This window comes from Periophthalmus magnuspinnatus, chromosome 13 (genome assembly GCF_009829125.3).
Source record: "Periophthalmus magnuspinnatus isolate fPerMag1 chromosome 13, fPerMag1.2.pri, whole genome shotgun sequence".
In the NCBI taxonomy this organism is placed as follows: Eukaryota; Metazoa; Chordata; class Actinopteri; order Gobiiformes; family Gobiidae; genus Periophthalmus; species Periophthalmus magnuspinnatus.
In genome coordinates, this window is record NC_047138.1 from 14664017 (window position 1) to 14683612 (window position 19596).

The 19596-nt window shown below is 37.8% G+C and overlaps 1 protein-coding gene across 2 annotated transcripts; it reads left to right on the top strand.

The window, feature by feature from the left end:
• Positions 1-1297: 1297 nt before the first annotated feature.
• On the top strand, positions 1298-19212 carry LOC117379729 (acetylcholinesterase-like). Of its 2 annotated transcripts, XM_033976424.2 has the most exons (10): positions 1298-1400; positions 4341-4664; positions 10648-10876; positions 12384-12516; positions 12603-12754; positions 14299-14482; positions 14764-15074; positions 15284-15493; positions 16678-16835; positions 18814-19212. In XM_033976424.2, exons 2-10 carry the CDS (start codon positions 4349-4351, stop codon positions 18906-18908), a joined length of 1788 nt encoding a protein of 595 aa, XP_033832315.1. In that variant the 5' UTR covers positions 1298-1400; positions 4341-4348; the 3' UTR covers positions 18909-19212. The 2 variants fall into 2 exon arrangements, with proteins under 2 accessions (XP_033832315.1, XP_055081965.1); XM_055225990.1 differs by lacking the exons at positions 1298-1400; positions 4341-4664 and adding an exon at positions 6855-6998 and having other exon boundaries at positions 18814-19206.
• The last annotated feature ends 384 nt before the right edge of the window (positions 19213-19596 follow it).

Consider the following 19596-nt stretch of genomic DNA (forward strand, 5'->3'; position numbering starts at 1 on the left):
AAAGTGCAGTGAATAGAATTGTATACTGTACTTGTCACATGGATCCTATTGTAAACAACAGTATGCTTTACAGTATGCTTTAATTGTGTTAATGATGTGCTGTTAGATGTGGTGCCAAATGGTTCTATAGACTGGACCCAAATAGCACAGTGCTTAAAGGTTATTCACTTCATTAACAGGCAATCACATATTGATCCATATTGATAGGTTTCACTATTAAACATAGGTCTATAAGACGTAGCAGAAAGAAAAGCACACTTACCTAGCATTAACAGTAGTACTTAAAGTCATGATTATACTTACTTAACTCTATTATATTTAAAAAGGAAATATTTAAAGTTTGATTTCATAAATAACATATTTGCGACTGAGTTTCATACAAAGGGTACCCCTGATGCCTCAGAAGTCCACATACTGTACATTTACTTTCCTTTTGAATGAACATGAACATGAGTGACAGCTTGAGAGTCTGACCCCAGGTCAGTTTGCACTGATGCTCCCGTGTGCAGGGGAGGAGGTGTGTTTGGTATGCTAATGTGTGTGGGGATGTAGTGTAAGGGTCTCTGTTTGCTCAGAGTCAGTGCTGTTGTTGGAGTTTATCCAGGGAAGTTTGAGATGTAGTAATGCTTCATCTACTGACTAATAGCATTTGGTGACATATATATATATATATATATATATATATATATATATATATATATATATATATATATATATATATATATATATATATATATATATATATATATATATATATATATATATATTAATGCCAATAACCTGGATAACTGATGTTTAGTCAATACTATTCAATGTTAACATAACATTTGAAAAGCTTTTTTTTTTCCCTTTGTCATGTACAGTAGTTACTGTTATCTGTACAGGTTTTGTTTTTTGTTTTTTTCTATTTTGTGTGCTAATAACAGTTGTATGACAGTCCAAAGGCCATAAACGTAAACAGCCTTTTGATATATTAATATCATAAAAGTGTAATTAGATTGGCCTTATGTAGGTTAAGGTGAGATAAACATGTTTGCTCGCTTGCCATATCTGTATTTTTATGACAGACCAAATGTCATATAATATTTCCAGCTGAATCTCGGTCTTTATTTATTTGTATTCTTAACCCGTCAGAGGGCCTTGCATTGCAGATTACAATTCTCTCTGTTTGTTACGACCTGAGTTTTGTTAAACCCAAAAAGTGGAAAAAGTGTTATATGAGGACAGTGTGTTGGCCTGACTAGTGCGCAGAGCAGCTGGAGGGGGTAGAGAGGGGGCCAGCCTAGCAGCGAGAGGCAACACGGGGAGTCCACGCCTATTCCATCCCATCCGTGCTAATATATACCCTGCCTCCATTCACCGCTCCTGAAACAGACGCACAAGTCCTGCGAACTGACCAGGTAAGACGTCACTACGCTTTTCTCATTTGGTTTGGTAGAATGACTCTAGTTTTGCCGTGCGCTTTGGTTTGTTTACGCGCGCACTCTTCTACAATAATAAGCAGCTGTGCTAAGTAGGTTTACAGGACGAGGTGCTTTTCATGATCGTGCGTAAAGTAGCTTGGATTACGTCGTTACGCATCGTTACGCATGGCTTAAATGTGGGGGAAATGTTGGTTTTGGCAGCTATTAGCAGCTTGTAATGCGGCTTAGTGTATAGTGTACACTATCAGGCATCCTCCACTGTCTGTCCCGCGGATGGATAGCGGTGCTGTGGTCCTTGAACTGCACGGGGCTGTCTGTACGGTTGCTACACGCTATTTTGTGAGTATTTACTGGAAAATGTTGAGCAGGTGTAGCACGCAGGCCCAAGAGCTCATGCATTTAAATACATCAAAACAATGTGTTTTGTTGCACATGATGGAATACAAGGCTGCAAAGAGTGAGTCATTCCACTTACTCAATACCTCATGTCTCATAAGTGATGAGACATGGGTACCACCTAAATTACTGATAGGGTCTTACTGGTTGTCAAAAACTTTCAGAGTACTTTTCCAGCAGTATACTTTTAGTCCTGCTTGGGTTATATTTATATTGAAGTAACAGTACTCTTAGTAAAAGTTTTGGTTAGTCCCACTGTGAGTAAAGCTATAGGCCTCGATGCTGACAATACTAAACAATTTGAAAATTTGTTTCCTGCACTGCTCTTTCAGATATAATTTGTATTATTTTGTGTGTCTATTCTTGTGCATTATCTAATATTTTGTCCTTGAATATACATGAACTTCAAATTATAAATCCGATGTTACATCCTGACAGTTGCTCTTTAACTTACTTTTACTTGAGTCATTTCTTGGAGCACTACTTTGTACTTCATCGTTAACAATATATTATTTGAAATAATATTACTTTTACTCGAGTGCAGTTTTTGGTTACGCTGTCCACCTCTGAATTTTAGACCTGGAGTTTTGACTTGTAGCTGTTCAATTCAAGTTTAACCTTTTAGTCCAAGTTAATGTTTACGTTTTTTTTGTTGTTGTTTTTTTTGTTTTGTTTTTGTTTTTAAAGGTATTTTTTGGTATTTATGTGTAAAAAGGCAAATTCAACTTATGATTCACAAGTTTAATGAGTGTTTATATAAATACATTGTTTCCTAGTACTTTTTTTCTGCACAAATTGTAGTTTTTGCATGAACGTCCTTGCAGGTGTAGTCTTGAGGGTGCATTTGGGTCAGAAACATAGAGATACGTAATAGTTTTGAGAGCTTTTGCCAAGAATTTCTTTAGTTGCCCTAATTATCACATGATGTATAGCAGGGGTGTCGAACACATTTTCACAGAGGACCACATCAGCAAAATGGCTGTCCTCAAAGGGCCAGATGTTAAAAAGAACTACTTTTTAACTTGTTAATTAACTCTTTCTGTATTTATTACTTATTCAAGTTACAAATATTGTATATGCATTTGCCTAGATGTAAAAATATGACTGTTTAACTGCGTATCTCCTGATAAAATGACATTTTAAAACCATCATACGTGTCGAGGGCCACATAAAATGATGTGGAGGGCCACATTTGGCCCGCGGGTCTTGACTTTGACACATGTGATGTATAGGATATAAAGCTAAAATGTTTCTCTTTGTTATCTTAATTAAAAATGAGACAGTGAGATTGCATGTTGCTAGTATTGTCCATAATTCTATAGGAATTTTACCCTTTTTTCTTCCATTACTATTGTTCTGCAAATGAAACACTAATGGTTGCAGTTGTTAGCAAGAAATAAGGGATGGGACAATATTTTGTGCCACAAGAGTAGTTTTAAATGGAATTATCCTCACTGTACAACAATTATTTGATAAACTGAGTCAATATTGCATTTGATATTATGAGTAATAATTGGTGTTGTCATGATACTAAAGTTTGCTGATACCACAGTGATCATTTTTATGACCCAGCTTGTAAAATATATAAGTAATTTAATTAACAGGATTGTAAAAGCAAAATAACAAAAACTGACTAAAATATTCAAGTAAATGTATAAACAAAATAACCTAAACTAATAAGCCAAAATTAAAAGGTTTAACAAATAAAAAGTTTCATGTCTCTAAAAACTGGCCATGTGGGCCAAAAATAAGAGACACATTAAACAATATCAAACCACGAGTGTCCCAAAACAAGCACGAGTCACATAAACCTACAAACAGAAGTGACAAAACAACAAGAAACACAAAACAGAACTAAATGAGTCTCTCACACACACAAAGTTAGACACAGACAAACAAGTGACTAACAACTGAATGAGACACAGACAAAAGGGCATAGTGGCCACAAAGGACAGCAACCTCAAGCATGTGTGGAGAATCTCCTTAAATAGAGGAGGTGGACCCACAGGATTAGCCTTACGTGAAAACAAACCTCCGATCACCAGTGAGGGCTCACACAGCCAAGACGGGGGAGGGATTCAATCATACACACTAAACATAGCAAACAGATACTAAAATGCATAAGCATAAGGTCAGTGACCGTAACATAATAAGTAGCACTCTTTATTTAGACAATAAAATGTAATTTTCAGCATTAAATCATGGTACTTTTATATTCCGATGTGGCCTTGTATGTGTGTATGTAATCCCTCGGTGGTCCGGGTAGTGTTCCATAGTGGTCCACGGGTGTGTACTAGTCTATGAGGTCTTATACTTGTAATTATACAGCTCAAGATCATTCTAAATCTCTTCAGTAAAGGTTCATTTCTGTCCTGTGAATGTGACTTTTTTAGTATTGATACGTGCTCAAATTAATATATAGTTTTGATACTCTTTTTTGTATCAATTAGTATTTGATTTTTGATACTTTTCACAACTATAAAAGTCACTAGTAACAATATGCCCTTCCTGTTTTTCCAGGCTCCTCCATGGCATCTCCACTCTGCACACTTACTGCCCTGTTCCTTCTGCTCCTGTCATCCCTGAGCACATCTTTTTCTGATTCAGACACCCTTAGAGTCCAGACCAAGAATGGAGTAGTACGAGGAATAATACAATCACACCCTGTACCGGGCATTCATGGGAATGCTTCTGTCCGAGCATTTTTGGGAATACCCTTTGCAAAACCACCTTTAGGTCCTCTGAGATTCAAACCTCCTCAGCCTGCAGAGAAATGGACCAAGGACTTGGAGGCCTTCTCATATTCAAATTCATGCTACCAACTTCCAGACACAACCTTCCCAGGTAGGTTTATCCACAGGTACCGTTTAATAGATACACAGCTATTTCTTGTTCCAGATGCTGTCTATCCTAAAATTAAGAAAAATAAAGTTTACACTAGTTTGTCTGCAGGACATGTCAACACGATTATAACCATGACAGAAGAAAACAATATACAATGTTGTTCTTTTTGTTTGTTTGTTTGTTTGGGGTTTTTTTTTTATCTCAAAAGTTGTGATTTTAGCATATGCTTTTACCAGTCTATAAAGCTTTGTATTATTAAATTAAAGTGCATGTGGCAGGTTAGACTACTCATTACTCTAAAACATGGTTAACATCATTAGATGAAAGATAGAAAGATAGAAAGAATTGCCTAGTCTATTCTAGTTTTGTCATTTTGGTGAAGGTTATAATTTTACTTCCTGGCTGGACATGGGCAGCAGATATGACATACGTAGAGCATAGACTGTATATATAAACGGACATAGCTAACCTGGTAGCCGCCATGCTCCAAATAGGAAGTGATCACGGGCACGTTTCTGGCTCCATCAACTTCATTGGACTCCATTGAAATATCATCGTCCCTCTCTGTGTAACTGCTACCGTGAGCCTCGTCATTTTAAAATATTGGTATCAACCTACTCCGCATGAATCTGGTATTTTTATTTTGCTATTCTGTCCGTAAATCACGATATGAACATCAATAAGCACCTTCTTTCCCCGAGATTGCTCCCGCTAGTGTTAGCAACAGGTTTGACTGACAGTGTTGCTAAGCATCTGCATCATGCTAAAGCAGCGGTGTGGGCGGGAAAGGGTGTCACCTTCAACAGTCGCGCTCTGTATTGGCTCTTTGGTTGCTACGATACTCGCCATCGGAATTCCAAATATGGAACTCGGCTCCAAATTCGCCCCTATAACTGCTCGTCTTGATGAATTTCATTTGACTGGAGTTGAACGCTATGGGTGACGTCACACGCCTAACAACCATAATGTTAACAAGAGCCAGAACTTCTAAACTTTATACAATTGTGCAAAGGAAACACTAATGGTTGCAGTTGTCAGTAAATAATGGGATGGGACAAGACATTGTGCCACAAGATTATGCAATATTTTGAGAGAATAGAGTCTAGCTCCACCTATATATAAATGCCAGTGAGTGCTTTTACATGGAATTAACCTCATTGTGCAACAATTTGGCAAATTGAGACAGTATTGCATTAGATATGAGAAATTAGTGTTGGCACCATAGTCAGATTTGCCAATTCTGATCCCGGAGGAGTGGTGGTGATAATAAAATGCATATTTGATTATATAATTTTACTTCCTGACATGGGCAGCAGATATATGACATACCTAGCAGCCATAATCTTAACAAGGGCCAAAACATGTCTAAATTACACAATAGTTTTGGAGAAATTAATTCATATGATAAATTAAAATAAATGTTTAAACTGTCAGAGGCAAAGAGCGAAATACTTAACCCACCTCTCCCTCACTGTCTGTGTACACTGGTGTATGAATGTGTGTGTGTGAATGGGTAAGTGGTTCCTTGATGCAAAGCGCTTTGAGTGACTTGATGGTGGAAAAGTGCTATATAAAATGTGACCATTTACTATTTGATTGCATATTAGTAACAAGCATACTGACTTTATCAAGGGACACATATTTGCCAAAAAAAAAAAAACTTTGCATATTTAAATACATTTTCCACTATTAGGACTACAAACTACTACTATGAATGTGTGATCGGGTGAGTGATTTTTTTTTATATAAAATGCTTTGAAAGTGGAAAGAAGTATTTACCATTAACTACAAATAAGTTTAATACTTTTTTGTGATTTGAACACGCGTTTCTTGCACTGCTCCTTCAGATATGATTTAGTTTGACTTATTATTTTTGTATTTGAAAACACCAGATTTTGTGCATTATTTAACATTTTGTCCTTCATATTACATTCATTTCAAATTATAAATCAGATGCTACGCCCCGACAGTTACTCTTTAAGTTACTCTTGAGTAATTTCTTGGACCACTATTTTTGGCTACTCTGTCGACCTCTAAAAAGTACAGTACATTATTACTTTCATCACTGTGCGTAAAAGTGGTAGGTGGGCCCTTTACAGATGGAACATTTGAAACCTAGATCACATCCAGAAGAATTTTAATCTGATTTTGTGCTTCTGTCACAGTTGATTGGCCCCGAGAGTGCCAGCGTACTGCAGAGTCCATGTATGTCCATGTCTGAGAGAAGGTCGACCTCAGGGGCCAGGGGCAGTCAGTGAGGTGGTCTCTGGAGCGAATTACAAATGCCACGCTGGGTGCTCCTGTCACATAAGCTCTGTACATAGACCCAATCAAGTAAATACGGATTTGGCATACAGTATTATTATTATTAGTAGTAGTTTATTTATATTTTCTGCAAGTTGTAGTAAGTTTTAGCCAAGATTTTTTATTATTAAGGTGTCTTCAAATGCACATTCAACCTGGATTAGAACTGAACCAAACTGAGTCTAGAAATCTGGACTAAACAGGGATCAAACCAGGACTAAGTGTGTAACCTTACAGTCTAGTGTCAGGTCAGGAAATGTCATGCGAGGATCTTTTCACAGAGCTGTCATGGAACGTGGCTAGTAGTAGTAGTCGTAGTAATAGTAGTAGTAATGTCTCATTTATTTATGCTTTGCTAAATGCCCCAAAAATTGTTAGTTGAATCTGTTTCAGAACAGTTGTTATTGTTGTTGTTGTTGTTGTTGTTGTTGTTGTTATTATTATTATTATTATTATTATTGTGTATATATATAATTCATTTAGGTGCCTTCACACACACACACACAGAATTGGGACTCAACATGGACTAGAACTGGACCAAACCCAAAGTAAATATGGACTTATTAGTAGTAGTAGTAGTAGTTTATTTATATTTTCTGCAAGTTTTTTTTTTTTTTTTTTTAATAATTATTTTTAGTTTGCCTTCAAATGCACATTCAACCTGGATCAGAACTGAACCAAGCCAAGTCCAGACATCTAGAGTAAGTAGGGGTCAAACGGGGACTGAACGAGGGCAAGTGTGTGCCCTTATCCTGTGTCAGTGATCAGGAAATATCCTGCGCATTGAGTTATATAATCGGTGTTATAAGCAGTGCCATATCGTATAATATGAGCTGTGGTATAAGACTTACCCGCTGTACAAATCATCTGTGGAATGGGATAGTATGGTCCTGTTGATTTTTGTTTAATTGACAAAAATACTATGACAAAACATAAGACTGACCATGCACGAACTGTGACCGGGTCCCTTGAGTAAGACACTTCACTCACATTTATAACTCCAATATTTACAGTGGATTTGACAGCTCAACCAGTGATGTTAATGTCGAGAGTGGGATTTGAAACTTCAACCTTCAGAGGACAAATACCATTAGTATACACATTACCCTGCAATACTGACTTTGGATCTCACGCCAAAATGCATAACATAATTTAGACTTACGGTTGTCAAAAGTACCAAAAAGTATCAAAAATCTGATACTAATTACTACTAAAACTAGTATCAAAACTAGATACTTATTTGAGCAAGAACTGATACAAAAAAGTCACATGAACAGGACAGAAATGAACCTTTCCTGAATAGCTTTAGAAAGATTTTGAACTGTATCAGAACAAGTATAAGACACATAGACTAGTATACACCCGTGGACCACTATGGAACCTTCCTGGACGACAGAGGGATTACACAGATATAAGACCACATGGTAATATAACAGAAAGTACTGCCGTTTAATGTTTAAAACGACATTCTGACATACATTATTCTGCAATATTAACTTTAGGTCTCACACATAGACTGTATATAAAAATGGACATAGCTAACCCACTAGCTGCCATGTTCCAAACAGGAAGTGATCATGGGCGCTCTTCTGTCTCCATCGTCTCTGACTCCAATTCACTTTACATTGGAAAACTGTCGCCCCTCTCTCTGTAACTGCTGCAGTGAGCCTCGGCAATTTGGTCTTAAAATGTTTGAATTAACCCGCTCTACATGATCCTGGTTATTTTGCTATTCTGTTCATAAATCAAGATATGAACATCAATAACAAACAAATCAGGCACTTTCTTTCACTGAGGTCACTCTCGCTAGCGTTAACAACAGGTTTGATTGACGGTGTTGCTAAGCGCCTGCTCTGTGCCAAACCAGTGGACGTTACCTTCAAATGCTTCACTCCAGATTGGCTCTTTGGTTGCTTTGATACTTGGGGTCAGAATTCTAAATCTAGAACTCAGCTCCAAATGTGCCTCTATAACCACTAACCTCGACGAGCTTCATTTGACTGTAGACGAACGCTATTGACGTTACACTCCCTTAGTCCACTTCTACCATAACATGCTCTGGGCTTTGAACTTGTCTTAGTGCATAGTTTACATAAAGAGTTTTATCATGAAGGGATAGAATAAAAACACATTTGTCTTTTGTAAATATTACTATACTAAGAGTAAACTGCAAGCATCTGATGACTTTTTCAAATGGCACTTATCTGTTTTTGCAAATGTATGTTTCACATGTATTTGTTGCACTCTGCTTTCATCTCGGGGCCACTCCTCTCAAATGTCTGTATGATGTTATTCAAACACTGAAGAGGGAGTAATGGATACGTCTCTATTTATAGCCCAGCCACCTGTCATGGTTTGTTGGAAGCTTACTACAGTCTGTCCTGGCCTGCGTGTGTCGATGAAAAATGTCCACATGACTTCCAAATTTAGATATGACACACAAATAGATACAGAGGATTAGAGCAATGTCCTTAAGAGCAGTGTGCAGGGATTTACCCATGTATATATTTATGTTCTGTCTATTTTAATGATTCAAGAGAGTTCTAAAAATAGCCACACATCTGCTTACAATGAAAAATAAATAAGAACAAGTTGAACTTTACTTAACACTATTAGAATTGCCTTGTCTGCTTTAATTATAGACATGCAGTAAAACAATGGTTTGAAACGGGTACACTAAACAGACACAGGTTGTGACAAGTTTTTTTTTTTCCTATTCATTCTACAGAGGTATAAAACGTAAATAAGTAAAAGTGCTTAACTGAGGGAACTGAGGGACAAACATGTTTTAAAGTACTCACTAAATTTACAGTAAATTAATGTCATGCACATAGTACAAATATTGACTGAAGGATTGTGCTGATGTCGTCAAACCAGGACTAAACCAGGTCTAAACCAGGACTAAACCAGGACTAAACCAGGTCTAAACCCAGTCTGAATCAGAACTAAACTAGGTCTAAAACAAGTCTAAATCAGGACTAAACTATTATTAAACCAGGTCTAAATCAGGACACACTAGTATTAATTATTATCTATGTTGTGATTTGTTGTATTGTGATTTAATGTATTTTTTATTCTGTAAAGCACTTTGAATTACCTTGTGTATAAATTGTGCTACACAAATAAACCTGCCTTGCCTATTAAACCAGGTCTAAACCAGGTCAAAACTAGTATTAAACCAACTCTAAATCCTGCCTAAACCAGGACTAAATCATTTCTAAACCAGTACTAAACCAGGTCTAATCCAAGTCTAAACTATGTCTAAACCAGATGTAAACCATATCTAAACTAGGTCTAGATCAGGTCTAAATCAGAACTAAACTAGTATTCAACCAGGACTAAACCAGGTCTAAACCATGGTCCAAATCCTCCCTAAATCAGGACTAAACCAGATTTAAACCAGGACAAAAACAGCTCTAAACTGGGTTTAAACTAGAAATAAACTAGGTCTACATAAAGACTAAACCAGGTCTAAACCCGGTCTAAAGCAGGTCTAAACCAGGTCTAAACCAGGTCTAAACCCAGACTTTTCCAGGTTGACGGAAGAGGCAGATGACATGCAAGAGTTAGGGATTTTTGTTATGCAAAGATAAACAACTGTGCCGTGATCAGTATTAGTAGTTATAGATGGTAAAAGTGGTATAGAAAAAGTACATAAATTATTATTCTGTTTTTTCAGGCTTCCATGGTTCGGAGATGTGGAACCCAAACACCCCTCTTAGTGAAGACTGCCTATACCTAAATGTGTGGACCCCTCGTGTAAAAACATCCCAGCCCCAGCCCCTAGCCCCGGTCATGGTGTGGATCTACGGAGGGGGATTCACAACCGGGACCTCCTCTCTGCCCCTGTACAGCGGACTCTTCCTGAGCAGCTTTGAAAATGTGGTCGTGGTTTCCATGAATTACAGGTCAGGACTTGACTTTTGAATTTACGGTGTATCTAGGAGTTGTAGAGTCAGGAGTTATATAGTGAAAATGTTAGAAGGATGTGGCAGAATGAATGATGGTTGGCGGTGGTGACATTATATTAAATTCAATTGTAATAAATCAAAATGTTTCCTGGAGAGATTTCTGAACCAGGAAAGCACTGAATCCTCTTCACTGTGGTTAAGTGGATGCTCAGAACATAGCTTTAGTAAGCAGCTGAAGTGGACATAAAGCCGTCAAGTGTACCTGAATCACAGATAGGCAGTGTGATATTATTACTTGACTACTTGAAATCAAACTATTCTTTTGATGAGAGGAAATTCTATAGGGTGACTGGCTACATTAACTGGTTGATGCATAGAATGTAGAATCTGTTTGTCTGTCACACGAGTAAACTGGACAAAGAACATAGTCAAACGTAAGTCTCAGTAAGTTCAACAGAGAGTGTCCTTCAAACAGGTAATTCTTAATAAGACAAATCAGTCAATAAACAACTGAGTAATGAATGTCTTATAATATCAGCTAAAATCTCTTCCACTTTGGGAAATCAATGTGGGAAACAGGCTTGGAAAATAAACTCAAAAACGGGTCCCTCAAACTGGGATTAATGCCGATGCAGAATTGCAAAAACGCGAACGACAGTAGTACAAATACATCGCTTCAGTGTCTCTCTTGACTGGTCAACAATTTAGCAAGGACTGAATGAACAGAGGGAGTACACTCGGCTGGGAAAAACAGGGAGGGAGCAAAAGAAGGACCGGAGTAGGCTGGGAAACGGAGCTGGACTGTGGGCTAAACATGAAAACAGGCAGAACTGTGACTGTACTCATTGTCATTATGCAAGTGACACATAGGCTTGTCACAATAAATACTATATCGACTTATCGCTCAGGACATGTTTAATGGAATAATCATTTTTGGGGTCAGTATTTATCGTAGGTACTTTTTCTTAGTACTACTTGGGAAGTTTTTTGTTATTTTTCCTGTTGTATGAATAGATTTGAGCTGTGGAGGGTTGAATAAATAAGTTCAGCTGTTTTTAACCATTTGTGTTTTTAACCACGAATATTTGGGGGGGGGGGGGGATTTTATTTAAGGGTTACAGTTTCAGTGGCATAATGTAGTTTCAGTATTATTGCTTATCGTCTATATTTTCTTCAGCAATATATCGTACTTCAGCAAGCAGTTAGCCTCACAGTTAGAAGGTCCTGGTATCCAAGGCATTCTGTGTGGAGTTTGCATGTTCTGCTTATGTCTGTGTTTCCCTTGTCACTAAAAACATGTACAATAAGCTCCCCTTTTGGCCCTGGACTCTCACTGGGACTATCCTACTTAAATAATGCATTAAAACACTGTAACTGGGTTGAAGCACTAACCTTCCCTGTTGCGTACTTTAATAATCGTTACCATGTTTGTTTGTTTTTTTTTGTTACATTGCTGCCATTGCAAATGTGAGTTTTCTGAAAATTTTTCTCTTTATTTTTTCAGACTGGGTGCCTTGGGCTTCTTCACTCTTCCCAATCACAGACAAATGACAGGTAATCTTGGCCTGCTGGACCAACAGCTGGCCCTGCGCTGGGTCTCTGAGAACATCGCTGCTTTTGGGGGTGACCCATCTCAGGTAGGCCAGGACTGTAATCACATCTTAAAAGTGCAACTAAAACTAAAAACAGAAACATTTGTACTGAGTGTGTGATTGGGTTGCAGGTGACTATATTCGGAGAAAGTGCTGGGTCAGGATCTGTGGGCTACCAGCTGTTGTCCCCTGGCAGCAAGCATCTTTTTCAGAGAGCTGTAATGCAAAGTGGAAGCCCTAATGCACACTGGGGCAGCGTGAGTCTGGAAACTGCATGGAAGAGGTACATAGTAGTATAGTATAGCATGTAATATGGGAGTACAGCACACTAACATGGGTTTAGACCATAGACTGTATAAAGAAGTGGACTAACTGAGTGGGACGTCACCCCATAGCGTTCGGCTCCAGTCAAAAGAAACTCATTGAGGCTGGCAGTTATAGAGACAAATTTGGAGCCAAGTTGCATATTAGGAATTCCAACCTTGAGTATCATAGCAACCAAAGAGCCAACCTGGAATGAGGCTGTTGAAGGTAACGCCCCTTCCCGCCTGCATCACTGTTTTAGCAGGGAGCACTTAACGACACTGTCAAGAGAGAATATTCCAGTGTAAAGTGAATTGGAGCCAGAGTGAAAGGATCCGGAAGCGCACCTATGATCACTTCCTATTTGGAATGCGACGGCTAGCAGGCTAGTTATGTCCATTTATACATACAGTCTATGGCTTAGACCTAGTTGAGAATTGCTTGGTGTCAGATAGATAATAGAGTCACTTCCATGGTCACTGAAGAAAGTAGCTTCAACATTTGTGAATTTACCTTCAAGATATTTCTATTGTCAGAATACAATGTAATTAGTTGGGAGAACTGGCTCTCTCCCCCATCTGATAGTATGACATTGTTACATTTTAGAATCTGAAAACGATCCAATAGTCTTAGTCTAGGTCTGGTTTAGCATTAGTTTAGATTTTCTCGTATAGTCCTGCTAAAATAGCTGGTTTAGCCCTAGTTTAGACCTGGAATATTGTTATAATCCTAAAAGTACTTGGAAGATGAGACATTTTTTCTGATTAGGCTTCACATGTGACAGTAAATTCCATTGAGTGGTACAGATATGGTAGGCTGTGTCATATTTACGACACCCACATAAATTAGTGCATTTTAGATACACAATCACACAGATGCTGTATTTTGTTCACACTTGCTCATCTGCATTTTCTCTAGCTAAATGCTATTTTTACTGCTATTATTCTTAAACTGTAATGTTTAAAAGCTATATTTTTAGCTGTAACCTATGCAGCCTTTTGTATATAGTGCACTGATTTAAAAGGAAAATGTCTTGGTGATTATAGTGATATTTTTAAAGAGGCGATATTATGCAGAATCGACTCTTTGGAACTTTCTCCCATGTCACAACATTGTTCCCTCATCAAAAACATGCTGAAGAGGTTGTATATGTCCTCCATGCATGTTTCAGTAATCTTGCAATACAATCCTGTCCAGGGTTCCACCCACAAGCCTACGTCACCCATACTCCTGCACGTCAATTTTCCATACATGTATAAAAGCATGTTACAAAACAATACACTACAACTTCACAAACCTGAAATACACACCAATTGCGTAGTGCAGTGTTGTGTATTGCTCTGAAGGGGGAGTGACTGCACAGAGAGCAAAGGAAGGGGGAACTCAGAGCTTCAAAAACAAAATTGAAACTTATTTACTTTAACTTACCTTACAAACATAATTTTGGTCCTGTTATTATCACCTCTCACTGCTATTTGAATCATCATCGGTGCTAATTGCTACTCATTTTGTCATTCCATCTAGGTCACAAAGCCTGGTCCAGATACTTGGATGTCCACTGTCCCCTACAACCATGATGGAGGCTTGTCTTCAAAAGGTCAAGGTGGAGGACATCGTGAATAAGCAGTTTGATGTGTTGGCCCCGTCCCTCATTACTATTCCATTTCCTCCAGTCATCGATGGGAACTTCATGCCCCACTCAGTCGAAGTAGGTGTCCGTGAGACAACAACCAAAATAAAAAAATAAAATAAAAACATACCTTTATTTCAGTGTATTTTGGCTTAAAAGTTACATAATGTGGCTTTAAGGTCAAATATTTAGTATTTTGGGATTATCCTGCCTGGAGTTGTGTCCTAGTGGCAAAAAGTAACATTATTTTAGACATGTCAGTAGCACTTCAAAGATTGAGAGGCTTTTTGCAGTTCTGAATGTCACCGAGACAAGTAAAATAAATAAACAAATAAGCAAACTGTCTCTCATTCTAACAGGATATGTTGAACAGCCAAAACGTTCCAAAGAAAGACCTCCTCATTGGCCTGAACCAGAATGAGGGGAGTTTCTTCCTCCCGTACGGGGCACCTGGGTTTAGCCTGAATGGGCAGAGCCTCATCTCTAGAGCCCAGTTCCTTGAGGGCATCCCCATCGTCCTCCCTCAAGCGGGTACAGCTGTCAGAGAAGCGGCCATCTTCCAGTACACCGACTGGACTGACGAGAACAATATGACCAAGAACAGAGACCACATGAGCAGCTTGGTGGCAGACTATATGTTTGTTTGCCCAGTCCTGGAATTTATTCAAAAGTGGGTACATAAAAAATAAATAAATAAATATGTGTGTGTATAAAGAATATATATATAATAGAATAACTTGAAAAGTCAGTGAAACCACAAAATGAAGTGTAAAATAATTGAAAGTTTATTTTATTTTATTTGCAGTATAAAAAGTACATTGTGTAGAGAAGAGTTATTAATGAAACAACTAAATTCTATTGTTATGGTTGTTGCTTTAGGTATTCCCAACATGGGGCCAAGTCCTTCCTGTACTGGTTCGACCACCGCTCTTCAGTCAACCCCTGGCCTGAGTGGATGGGTGTCATGCATGGCTATGAGATCGAGTTCATTTTTGGGATGCCCCTGAATGCATCGCTGGGATACACAAAGAATGAAGTCAACATGACCATGAAGTTTATGAAACATTGGGCGAACTTTGCTAGGACAGGGTAAATGAAACAAATGTATTCCTTATAGTTGGGGTTAAAGTCGCTGTACCTGTCCTTAATGATGTGAAAAACAAAACTAATGCAGTTTAAACAGTTTGTAGTGATCCAAAGTTACGCCTTACTTAACCTCTGCATAATTATTCACCACAGTGAGTTTATGAGCACTTTTCACAACAGAAAAGTGGAGTTTTTCTGTGATGGTAAAGCTAAAAACAACTAGCATGCTAAGGTGGACTTCATGATTCTAATTAGATGCAGACAGAACATAGCGGATGTATTTTGACCTCAAGAGCTGCTCATACAATATGTATTTGAGCAAAGTGTGTCTTTCCCCAGTACAGATATGAGGAAAAAATCAGGTACAGAAACTGATCAAGTGTCAGAAACATAGAGAAAGTGTCAGCAGTCACCTCCAGTCTCTCTCTCTAAAACCTTCAAATCAGGCTAGAAATTTAGGGGTAATAATGTACTCATACTTGAACTTTAACAGGCACATCAAATCAATTACAAAGTAAACTGTCAAAACCAGACTTAAAGAGACTTATCCATGCATTTGTCTCCAGTAGTTTAGACTACTGTAACAGTCTGCTCACTGGCCTCTCCAAACAGGCGTTAAGACAGCTGCAGTACATCCAGAACACTGCTGCTCGGGTCCTGACTAAAACCAGTAAGTACGAGCACATAGGTCCTGTGCTCAGGTCTCTGCACTGGCTCCTGTGGCTCATAGAATAGACTTTAAAGCAGCTCTGCTTGTGAACAAGTCTCTCCATGGCCTAGCACCAAAGTACATATCCCACATGTTAGTGCCATATGAACCATCTCACACTCTGAGGACTTCAGGGACTGGCCTCCTGCTGGTGCCCAGAGTCAGGACTAAACATGGGGAATCAGCGTTTCAGTTTTATGCAGCTAAAACCTGGAAGTATTTTTTTGAGACAGGCCTCTACTTTGACAATGTTTAAATCCAGGCTCAAAACAGTTCTGTTTAACTGTGCATATGACTGAAAGGGTTTTACTCATCTCTTTAAATACAAATTTTTACGATGATTATTTATGTTTTGATTTGTTGGTATTGTGATTTTAATGTCTTTCTTACTCTTTAAATTACTTTGTGTACGAATTGTGTTATACAAATAAACTTGTATTGCCTTACAGGACCTTTAATATTTTCATGTTTTGGACAGGAATCCCAGTATTGATGGTGCTGCATGGCCGTCCTACTCAGCAAATAAAATGGAGTATGCCACGTTAAACTACCACCATCCAGAAACAAGAAGTTATTTAAAAGCTCATGAGTGCCGCCTCTGGAGCGCAGTAATACCAGAAATACAAAAACTTTCAGGTAGGTGATTGTTTTTCATTTGATTATTATATTTTATTTCACTTTAATCATTCGCCTTTAAAGTTGCATTATGTAACTTTTCTTATGGAGGGTCCACCATCCTCCCCTCTCCACGGAGATGCTCATGTTTTGCCTGCAATGTCCCACAGTATGAGACAGGTGACTCCATCAGGGGAAGTTACAGGTCAGATATGTGGAGAGGCAAGCCCATTTACAGTAAACACCTGCTAAATGATTAAAAGCAAGCTAAATAAGTTTAATACCATATGATGGAACGTTCCACTTCTTGCAATAGCTTCTAAGAGACAAGAAGGTGTCAGACCCTTGATAAAAGTTAAATAGAGCACCTTTGACACGTATTTGTCATTTTACCTTCTGATAAATTCCTCCCCTTATATTAACCGTTACCCCTATGTTGTCAATAACTATGCTGCATTTCCAAACACTGCCAATACAAGGTTTAAATGACCAAATCCATGTGTGATTGATAGTGATGAAAAAGAACACGTTTTCTGTTCTGAATAAGATTATTTAAGTTATACAATGTAAAATAGCAAGTAATGTGCATTTATCGTGCCACAGATCGTGAACACGTGATGACATTTGCTTGCTAGACGATGACTAAAAGCGCAGATGGATGTGTTCTCTCAAACACGTGGGGTTTGGAGTACGTAGGAGTACTGCGTCACGGAGACCCATAGAGGCGGGTTGTCTTGTTTAGCCTGAGAAGGAAAAAGTATCCTGGCTTCCCCTCCTCCACCCTCTCTATCTTGCTATCTCTCTATCTATCTTTGGTCTCTCTCACCTTTTTTCGGACTATGCCTGTTTTGGAGAGCTGTGGGAGGAGATGGGGAGTTAAGTCAACTCTAAATATTATTGCTCAGGCCCTCCTCTGCACTGACGTTTCACACACTTTCAAGTTATACCCGGAATATGTAATCATGTGTCATCTTTACTACCACTATTACTTCCAAGAACAGTTGTCCTTCATAGAAAGCTTTAAGTTAATACGACAATCCACAAATAAATTGATATAGAGATCGTCCGATATGTTGTTTTTTGTTTTTTCATGAGCGATGTCAATACTAATATAACATTAGAGAGTTGTGTAATCACATTTTGTGCTAAACTATTCAAATGTGTACTCTTTAAGCAGCAGGTTCATCCCTAAAAAAAATCAGCCTCTGTTGGAGATTGAAGGACGATACCTGATATGCTAAAAAGTGCAAAAATAGGCCCAATCTATATCTAATTGATATTTTTATATGTGTAAATGTTATTTGGTACTACTTTATAATAACTACACCTTAATTAGCCTCATAAAATATGAACAAAGATTAAATTCATAATGAACAAATACTTTATTAATAATTATGTTGGCTTAGTAATTACTTGATAAAGGTGTTAGAGCTAGAGATATTAAGTAGTTAATTAAAGGTGCCATATTACGCAAAATTGACTCTTGTGAGATTTTAGCCATTTTAAAATGTTGTTACCTCATCCAAAACATACCTGGAGTTGTGTTTTGTTTCGTTCTACATCTCCAAAACTCAAAAAGCTCTGTTCCACCTTGTGATGTCATGTAGTGTTAGTTTTAAAGATAACAAAAACAAACAGTTCAGTAGAGATTGGTCATTTTTGCGCTGAAATCAGCCAAATGATTCTAGTGAAGGTGTATGGAGTTTAAAAACACATTGAAGCACTTCCTGTATTACCTCATGACATCACAAAGTGGAACAGAGCGTTTTTTGTTTGTAGAACTCAGTTTAAATATGCAGGGTTTGTGTGATAAACATGTGTGAATGAAACAAAACACAACTCCAGGTATGTTTGTGATGGGGAAACAACATTTAACAGATCAGAAAATAGTGTAATATGGGCCCTTTAAGGTAATATGTAGTTATTATAATATGTAGATAAAACGATTAAATCTTATACAATGTTTCAAATTAATTTTCGTGTTTCTTTTTCTTGGCAGATGAGCTGATGGGATGCTCAGATGGGAATGTACTACGCTCCAGTCTTGTGCCCTTACTCCTTCTATTGGTGGCGTCTGTAATATTTCAACTATGAACTGTTTGAAAAGGCATTTTTGCACCAACAAAGGACTTTAAAGGAAAGCAATGGTGGACACTCACTTTGTAGTTTTGTAATTCTGGACTCTTTTTTACACGCAACAATTAATTAACTGCTCTCGTTGAAGTTAATTGAACTAGTAGTTGAAGTGGTGCTTGACTATACAAAAATGTATTTTTACCTCTTTGTTACCACTTTGTTTATAAATTGCATTGAAACTGAAGATCTCCTTGAAAAGTAATTACCCATTTAACAATTTACAAAACATCAGGTATCTAGCAATTTTGTACTGGGTTATGACATAATCAAATATATGTGTTAAATGAATCAAAATGTGTCTCTTGTGGGATGTTTTTAAGATGTGTCATTGTAATTTTTTATTATTTAATCCAGTTTAAATGGGATCTTTGTGGCAGTTTCTCCAAGTGAGTTGTTTTGCTGAATTTAAAACCCATTAGCAACCTGAAACAACTTGAACATTGTATTGGCACTTGTTAGTTCAGTAAGACTTCCTGCTCTTATCATTTCTGGGCAGCGGCAGTACATATGTTTGTTTTTTTTTTGTTGACAGTTGGTTGACTGCAGTTCCACCTATTCACTACTTCAAGAGACTAGAGTAGTGAGAACCAGTTCAAGGAATACTGTTCGAAGTCATTTTTCAACACAGTACATGGTTTAAGAATAA